The sequence below is a fragment of the Rhineura floridana genome, chromosome 8, assembly GCF_030035675.1.
Source record: "Rhineura floridana isolate rRhiFlo1 chromosome 8, rRhiFlo1.hap2, whole genome shotgun sequence".
Classification (NCBI taxonomy): domain Eukaryota; kingdom Metazoa; phylum Chordata; class Lepidosauria; order Squamata; family Rhineuridae; genus Rhineura; species Rhineura floridana.
In genome coordinates, this window is record NC_084487.1 from 8,036,374 (window position 1) to 8,045,732 (window position 9,359).

The window sequence follows — 9,359 nt, forward strand, 5'->3', positions numbered from 1 at the left end:
TTTAGTTACTAGAGTGATGGGGAACTCCGGCTCTCCAGATGTTGTTGAACTACAGCTCACATCATCCCTGTCCACTGGCCATGCTGGCTGGGGCTGATGGGAGCTGGCGACCCACAAGATCTGGAGGTCCACAGGCTCTCCAACCTCAATTATTGGCAGGGTTGGGGTATGGAGAGGACTGGCACCTGGCCATTTAATGTGGATTTCAAACAAGGCTCTGCACGTTTGCTACAGCTCCACACAAGCACAGAGACAACATGGAATGCGGTCCTGGCTGCAAAATTCACCTTCCCAAAAATGTCAGCTTGGTGGTGGTGGTGCTGTTTTAAAGAAAGCTCTTGATCTTTCTGGTTCTGAAGATTTGCCTGCCTCTTGTCATCTCAGAAGCCAGAAACGTTGCCGAATAAGGGCGAATGACACATCATATTGGGTTGTATCCAGCTAGCTTCTACTTAGACTAAGCCCACAGAAGTTAATGGACGTGGCTAACTTTCGTTCATTCATGTCAAGGGGTCTATTCTGAGTAGGGATGGTGTGTGTACTGCCTTCAAGTCGATTCCGACTTATGGCGACCCTATGAATAGGGTTTTCATGAGGCTGAGAGGCAGTGACTGGCTCAAGGTCACCCAGTGAGCTTCATGGCTATGTGGGGGATTCAAACCCTGGTCTCGCAGGTCATAGTCCAACACCTTAACCACCACACCACAGTTGAATGCAATCCTAAGATTTCCAGCAGATGGGCGGCAGGGGAAAGATTTGAGGTCACTGAGTCATTCCTTGACTAGAGACAGCACAATTCAATTCTGCAAAATATTTTTGAAACGGCAGAAAATAGGGAAATGCGAAAAGCCTTACCTATTCTTGATGCAGAATTTTATTTTACCACAGGGCTGATTGAAAACCTACTAGACAAACGACTGCATCAGCACTGTTCCTGACATTACCTAGCTCACTGTCACCCTGATCTAGCAAGGAAGGCAGGCACCTGGGGGTGCACCTAACCCTTGCTGGGCAGGAAACTGCCTGTACAACAGGGAACTGGCCAGGTGATTCCCCAGACCAATCCAACAGCCAGCATTGTGGACATGTAGACCCACCAATCAGCTGCTCAGGAGAGGGAGTGGTTAGATTCAGCCTCTTCATACTCCTTCCCTAGCAAGCAGACAAGCAAGCTAGCTAGCTAGCTAGATTAGATAGATAGATCAGAGCTTGGAAAAGTTACTTTTTTTTAACTACAACTCCCATCAGCCCCAGCCAGCATGGCCACTGGATTGGGCTGATGGGAGTTATAGTTCAAAAAAGTATCATTTCCAAGCTCTGGGATAGACAGACAGACAGACAGACAGACAGACAGATAGACAGATAGATAGATAGATAGATAGATAGATAGATAGATAGATAGATAGATAGATAGATAGATAGATAGATAGATAGATAGATAGATAGATAGATAGATAGATAGATAGATAGATAGATAGATAGATAGATAGATAGATAGATAGATATACCTGGAAAGTTCCCCAGATATCACATAGATAGATATTCGCCTTTGCATTTAAACTATAAAATACAAACGTATAAACAACTAAGGAGGTAAATACAAAACTAAATTAAATCTCCAATTGTTTTGCTCAGATATAAACAGAATACAAATGCAGACATGAGAACACTACTTGTCAGATAAAATTACAATGCTGGTTGGCAGGATTTCACCTCTTTTTCAACGTGTTAGGTGTACCCTGGTGCACCATGCATGCTCCATTGTCTCAGAGCCTATGCCAGGGTGGGAAACCTGTGGCCAACTCCAACTCTGTTGGAAGATCCAGGACAGACAAAAGGAAGTACTTCTTTACTCAGCGCATAGTCACACTATGGAATTTGCTCCCACAAGATGCAGTAATGGCCACCAGCTTGGACGGCTTTAAAAGAAGATCAGACAAATTCATGGAGGACAGGGCTATCAATGGCTACTAGCCGTGATGGCTGTGCTGTGCCACCCTAGTCAGAGGCAGCATGCTTCTGAAAACCAGTTGCCGGAAGCCTCAGGAGGGGAGAGTGTTCTTGCACTCGGGTCCTGCTTGCGGGCTTCCCCCAGGCACCTGGTTGGCCACTGTGAGAACAGGATGCTGGACTAGATGGGCCACTGGCCTGATCCAGCAGGCTCTTCTTATGTTCTTATGTTCTCATACATATTTGTCCATTGGCTGTGCTGTTGGGGATGATGGCATTTGGAGTCTGTCTGTTACCTATTCAGTTATGATGGAGGAGGAGGAGGAGGAGGAGGCATTATCAGAGTTCAAGGACACATTTCATGCAGGCAAAAATATTTGGGCTGCAAAGCTGGGCCAGTGAAGTGTGTGGCCAGGGAAGTGTTCGAGGGCCTGATACAGAGGTCTGGAGGGCCACATTCAGCTCCCAGGCCCAAGAGTCCCCACCCCTGTATAAAACATCAAGGGTGGGGAACTTTCCAGATGTTGTTGGACTACAACCCCCTGACCACTGGTCACGCGAGCCAGAGCTGATGGGGGTCCAACAATGTTGGGAGGGCCACAATTGTTCCCCAGGTACAGTAGCGTCCATGTTACATCAGTGCTTTCCTGCTTCAGAGGTGAATGATTGTCATTTTTGTTTGACATGGGGAAGAGCATCTGCATTGCACGGAGAAGGTCCCATGTATAATCCCTGGCATTGCCAGGTAAGGCTGGAAATATACCCAGTTTAGAATCCTGGAGAGCTGCTGCCAGTCAGTGTACACAATATTGAATGAGATAGATCAATGGTCTGACAATGGGGGCTGGACTTGATGGCCTTATAGGCCCCTTCCAACTCTGCGATTCTGTGATTCTATGACTCAGCATAAGGTAGCTTCCTATGTGCCTACATGTCAGGCTCCAACAATTAAAACTTCTCTCTTCCCCCCCCCCCCCTTATGCAGATCCTCGGAGCCCTGGACCAAGACGACCAGGCTGGCAAACAGAAGCTGGCCTACAAACTTGAACAAGTTATAACCCTCATGAGCATAGACAGCTGAGAACTGCCCTACCAGGGGACTCCCTGGGAGGGATTTAAAAACAAACAAACAAAACCAAGCCGTGCCTCAGTCAAGAACATCCTCTTTACCAAGTGCAAGTTTCTGATTGGCTGCGTTGAGCAGAGTCGCCTGAACAGCTCTCGACTCCTCTAAGGCTCGCCTGCCAAACCAACAGATGCCAAGCAACAAGGCCTCAAGGATTTGAGGGACATCTCCGTGGAGGAATCCCAAGCGCGGGGGGACGATTCAGGCGGAGCTCCCTTCTCTGCAGAATCCCTTTCTGCCTTCTCACTCCTGAGCTTATTGTCATATCATCTGTTAAACTGACAGAGGGGACCGTCCTGGTTTGCCTCAGCCGTGCTGCTTTAATGGCTCCCCGTGGGCTCGGCGCCCTGGAGCGGAAACAAACTCAGTGTTATTTGGAAGCTGCACCAAGGCAGGACTTGCCCACTTGCCTCTGGAAGTCCCCACGGAGTGGGAACGAACTTGGCTTTTTCTCCCACCCAACAGTGCTGCCCCTCCCCAGTCCACGTCCTAGAGGGGAGGACCCAGTGGCTTGCCCCATGGGACTGTCATGGCAGAGCAGCCCACTTGCCCTACAAACTCACCGTGCGGTCAGCTGCTCTCCTGGGACTGGGCGGAGAATGAAGAAAGACCACCCTTTCCTCCCCCATCCCCAATTTTCATACATTCATCTAGCTTTTTTTTAATGGATCATTGTTATGTTTAATCTGTGCCCCATTTACGGTATGATTAAAAGACACCCACCCACAAGCACACACTTCCCTTTACCTGAAGCCACACTTGTTTCTCCTCCGCTCCCTTTGAGAAGAACGGCAAGGGCAGTCATCCCTTCTTAAACCAGCTCGGCTGCACTTGGTGAGGTGAACCCGGACCAATCTCCTTCCGCTCTCTTTTCCGTATGGTCTCAAACTGCAACTTCTGATGTCTTTCTGGCTAACCATCCTAAAGGATAGAGCACAAAATCTAGATCTAGACACAGCACAGAGTTAAACCCAGGAACAGCATTATAGAGGAGACAAGAGGCTGCATCCTGGACTTGAATTGGGAGTGGGGATAAGGAGAAAGGGCCCCTCCCAAGCCTTCATGTCCCAACAGGCTGGTCCATCAGGGCAAATGGAGCAACAGCTGAACCAACAGGTGTTCAAAGACAATAGGAAGGGTTTATTGCTTGGAGTGATTGGCTTATGCAGTGTAGCCTGTGAGATGCCTTTGCCATCAAATGGCAACTGGAACTGGAATAACTCAATATATTCAATTTTTTTAAATTTTTTGTCAGGCGTATTGATGCAAGCTGGAAACGTTCCCGCCAGAATGAAGCAAATTTATATTGCATTGATTTTAATGGGAGACTCAATCATGTCCTTTTGTTGAAATCAATGAGATTCAAGTGCTTCCCTCTTGGCTGGGCCATGCCCCAAATTTGGAAAACTACATTTCGATCCAGAGCTTTACACACTTCAACACAGCCCCTCATAAATCCCAAAAAACAGAATCAAATTTGCTGAAGCTTGACGTCCCGGTCCCCAGCCTGCAGTCACTCATGTTGAAGGCCATTGAAGTAAAAGGGCTTCAGCTTGCTTAAGTCTGTGCTGGGCCATGGCCCGTGTTTAGCATCCATTTCTCCAGTGACATTTTGCACAGCAGAACAGGAAACCTGAGTTTCATTGCTGAGATTTGCATCCCGTCAAAATGAAGACCCTTGTTGAATTCAATGGGGTTGCATTTTCAATTTGTATGAATTTGCATTTTGGCAGTAACACAAATGTGTTTTGCCTGAAATTGCAGGTGGCTGATCTAAGCAGAAGCCTGTGTCACGGGAACATGGGAAGCTGCCTTCAAGCTCTTTGTCCATTTTGCCCAGTGTTGTTTACCCTGACTGGCTGCAGCTCGTAGGAGTCTCAGAGAGGGAACTTTCCTATACCCGGCTGCCTGGCTCTTTTTAACCGCAGATGTCAGGAATTGAACTTGCAGCCTTCTGTATGCAAAAGCATGGGCTCTGCTACTGAGCTATGGTCCATCCTAAAGATTAGATTCCACAATAGCAGATATGAGTTGCCCTATGGCAAAAGACAGTAACTGTAAGTACTTGCCCATGGTAAATGTTTTGCCAAGTAGACCGTCTTATTTCAATGGTTACAATCACCACAGGAGCTAATCTCAATAGTGGGTTGCAAACTGTAATTCAAAACCTTGTAAACTGTGGGCAGTAATGGCACAGTTCACTTTAGCACTCTTCTGCTTCATTCTAGGCTCTCCATCCCCACTGTGACATCAAAGCTGGCCACTCAATGACATCAGTGATGGCTGGTGCCCTTTAGCATTCATGGGGCAAAAGGCAAGGAGGCCAGCAGTAGATGGCGCCAGAGCCAATGACAAGCAGAGCCAACTAATTCTGATTTGGCCCCATTCTCTTCCCTGCTGAGTTCTACAAGGTCAACCCTGACAGGAGGAAAAAGCTGCCACATGCAGTGCCACCCCTAGACCAGTTGTAAGAATGAAGGCAGGCAGTGAGGGCAAGCTGGGGTTGCCCCATTTACCCTAGTAGACCAGCCTCCAATGAATGGCATCAATGAATATGAGGCAGAGAGGCCAGAGATTGCTGAAGGGGAGGGTATGAGCAGAAGCACTCAATACTCTTTCTACTATTTTTCACTGTGAAACAACTGTGCATGGGGTCACCTTTGACTTCTTTGTATGGCACAGATTCTCCTCTTCATTGTGAAGGTTAAAGGGAGACAGAAAAGGCCCTCGTTCACCACCAGAAAATGTAGGGAGAACTTTTCACTTGATCCACCAGTCATTTGTTTGCATGCATGTCTCCATTTGTGCCATTTCCATTCCTTTTGGTCTGAGTCAGCTACTTGGTGTGTGCAGTAGAGGATTAACCACAAGGCTAAGTAAGCTAAAGAGATGGTCCCCATGGGCAAACCCCTTCGATGTATCTGAGAGTGCCTCTGGATGGCAAGTGATTCCATCCTGCTCCCTACTTCTTTCAAAATCACCTTTCTTATGATAGGTGTGAGGAACCTTTTCCCCTCTAGATGGTGCTGAACTGCAACTCCCATCAGCCTCAACAAGCATGGCCAGTGGCCAGGGATGATGGAAGTTGTAATTCAACATCTGGAGGGCCAAATGTTCCCCACATCTGCTTTATGACATGACAGTTGTTCCCTTACCCCGTAACAGGTGTGAAATGTACCTGTTCTTATTTGTGAAGAAATTTAAGTTACTGGCTGATCCTGGTCTGAAGAGCAAAATGACGATGCCCGGTGTGTTGCAGTGTGGGATTAGCAGAAGAGGAGAAAGGTACCTTCGAAATTGCTTCTGCGTGGTTGTGTGAATACAAGAGAAGAGCAAGGCCTGTGGGACCAGAAATTGCACATGCTTACTTGCACTCATGTCAGTGATACCTAGAGGGTTGGGAATTCATGATTTGTCATCACAGAATTTACATTTTCTGCTGGTTCTTCTGGATCGCTAATGAATAGCTTTGGAAGTGGGGAACGGATAGAAAGAGCTATGCTAGACAACATTAAAGTGAGAATGTGCACAAAGGAGAGAAAAAGTTTGTCTTGAATGCAGAAAACATTTTAAAATGTGGACAAAACCAAAGGTTTTTGACTAACAAAGTGCCACAGGTGATAAAGATGTTTCTCCCCCGCCCCATCCATGACTTTCTCAGATTTAAAAATGAAAGCCAAGCTGGTGGGAGGAGATCCCAGAGAGAATGGATCCTGGTTGAAGGTAAGGGGTGGGAACATCCATCATAGGATGGGGGAAGGTATCAGGAAAAAAACCATTTGATTTTGCACAGTAATTGAGAAAACAGGAAGAAACTGAGACTCCGCATGCTACTGGTGAAAGAGGTTTTTAAACCATTGATGGTTTTGTTTTTAAATTTTTTGCTAGTACAGACTTGATAAAAAAAAATTGTTTCAAACTTGAACACCTCAAAGGAATGAACAGAACATATCAAAATAACTTTGTCAGAAACAGGAAGCAGTGTGAAAGTCCACCACCTCCTACAAACCCCCATCTATTTCCTCTTTCTCTTCTCAGACCTGGGAGTTTAAAACAAATCTCTATTTTGGTTCAGTTTTATTTTTGTATCTCAGAATTCCTTTTTGTTGTTTCTTATTTGACTTCTTTTAGAATTTTCTTTTTGTAGCCTTGAAATTGTACCAGCATTGTAATGTGAATGTGTCAGCTCTTCTCTCTTCCCCAACAAGCTCCTCTGTCCTCAGTCTTGGCTTCTAACACCCCCTTCATTTTCTTTTTCTGTGAATGTAACATACGATTACAAATGAAGGAAGCAGAAGGAAGAATACATTTTGCTCTGATTACAGGGATGAACAGATATCAATACCCAATAGTAACATTTCAGGACCTGAGTATGAGCTAATATTTCATTTTCAAAACTCAACTTTCAAATACAAACTGTTCCCATTTTCAGTTTAGGACATTTGCTGAATGTTGCTTTTTTGTCATAATTCCATTTCACCTCGATTCCTGACCAATTCTTCTTTTCCCAAATAATTAAGTCCTGTGGCACCTTGAAGATGAATAAACATACTGCCATATGAGCTGTAAGAAGCTCAAGCCTACTTTGTCAGATACAGTTGCCACAAATGCTTGGTGCAGGAGAAGAATTTGAGAGATTCCAACTATAAGCCATCGCTGTACCTGTTTAGTATTAGGGGAATATTGCACTAAAGTGAATCATTATCTGACACAATGCTATTCTGTTTTAGGGCTCACCCAAGATCTTTTATTGCAGCATATGACCTGAGACATGCATGCTATCTGGGAGTTGTGCCCCACTTCCTTTGTGACTTTGCAAAGGTTTATTTATTTATAAACATATTTGTATACTGCTATTTCATTTCAAAAAACATCAAAGTGGTTTACAACAAATAAAAACCATATAATAAAAACCATTAAAATACAGTAAAACCAAGGTCGACTACTGCAAAGAGACATCCTGAGATACAGGTCTGGGCTCAGCATGCCACCTTATTTTTTGCCCCTAGACTCTAGGGCCTAGATATATTGCCACTCAAGTAACATGCTTGGATTGTTTCTAGAGTCAAGGCAGCCATGCTTTGCATACAGTTCAAATACTGTATCTCACAGCTGCATTGGCTTAAAAGGAGCCACACCTTCTCATAACTTCTAAACAACTGGCCCAGTCCTCTGTTATTTCTACCGAACAGGTGCTATTGCCAAAACAAAACAAAAAGCCAATGTTTTTTAATATAAAATCTAGTCATTGTTACATGGAAAGTGTGGGAAGGTGAAGAGAGGAATGGGCTGTTGATTTTCCCGGATCCCTTTCTTTTTTCACATGTGGTGCAAAAAAGCAGCAATTATGAACACATCAGACTGTGTCTACACCCATAGGTTTTAAATATATATCCAAGGAAAGAAAATGCTGGTGAAACATTCAAGGGGGAAAGCCTGGAAGAGCTTCAGAGCTGTTGGTTTTCCATTAAGCGAGGCCAAACATTGTCCCTCCCCACCACCACCACCAATATCACCTGATCGCTAATGTTGCACCGCTGAATTGGTCAGGAGCTCTTGAGGCAACTTAATTATTCATTGCAACAAGACACCTCAGCTACTTTTCACCACATATTTCCTAGACATATCATCCACTTCCACCAACTTTGGTAAAGTTTCCACTTTGAATACACAGGCCTAGGCATATTCTTAAAAGACAGTATTACAACCAGCCATAAAAACAGAATGTTAAAAAATGGATCCCGGATTGAGAAAGTCCAGGATTTGCGTTATTGACTTTTGCTGCTTCTCCTTCTCGTTCTTTCTTCTTGTTTTATATTTTGTTTTCTAATGACCCTAGTTTCAAAAAGGACTCATGGAAATGACAACTGCTTAAAATGGAACCCTGTTGTTACTTGGTAAAGCTTCTGTACCTTTGTTATACCTAATTGTATACCTGTGTATGTAAATATAAGGCATTCCTATTTTGCAGTCCAGAACAAAAAAAAAATTAAAACTATTTGTAATATAGAATAAAGTTTATTATAAAAAATGAAAAAAGAAGCAATAATTTTGTGATGGCTTGGCTCATGCACATGTGACAGAGAAGGCTTAGGAGAATCACAACAGAATCCATCAGAATGTTCTCCTGCACAAGTTTTCCTTGAAATCAAGGGAGCTCCACAAGCACAGTTTTGCGCTCTTGTACAATTTTTGTACTGACTTCTAATGGACCTCTGCAGATCTTCCCAGTGAAGTATTCCCAGTCCAATGAGTATTAGCAATCAGGGATCCTAGACCAAAC

At 44.6% G+C, this 9,359-nt stretch overlaps 1 protein-coding gene across 8 annotated transcripts in view; it reads left to right on the forward strand.

The window, feature by feature from the left end:
- The window catches only part of PLXNA4 (plexin A4), a 748,486-nt gene extending 739,476 nt beyond the window's left edge, over positions 1-9,010 (forward strand). For all 8 annotated transcript variants that reach the window (XM_061638090.1, XM_061638091.1, XM_061638093.1 and 5 more), the window contains one exon: positions 2,936-9,010. In XM_061638090.1, coding sequence (XP_061494074.1) covers positions 2,936-3,031 — 96 coding nt within the window. In that variant the 3' untranslated portion in view covers positions 3,032-9,010. The remainder of the gene's footprint in view (positions 1-2,935) is intronic.
- Positions 9,011-9,359: the final 349 nt, after the last annotated feature.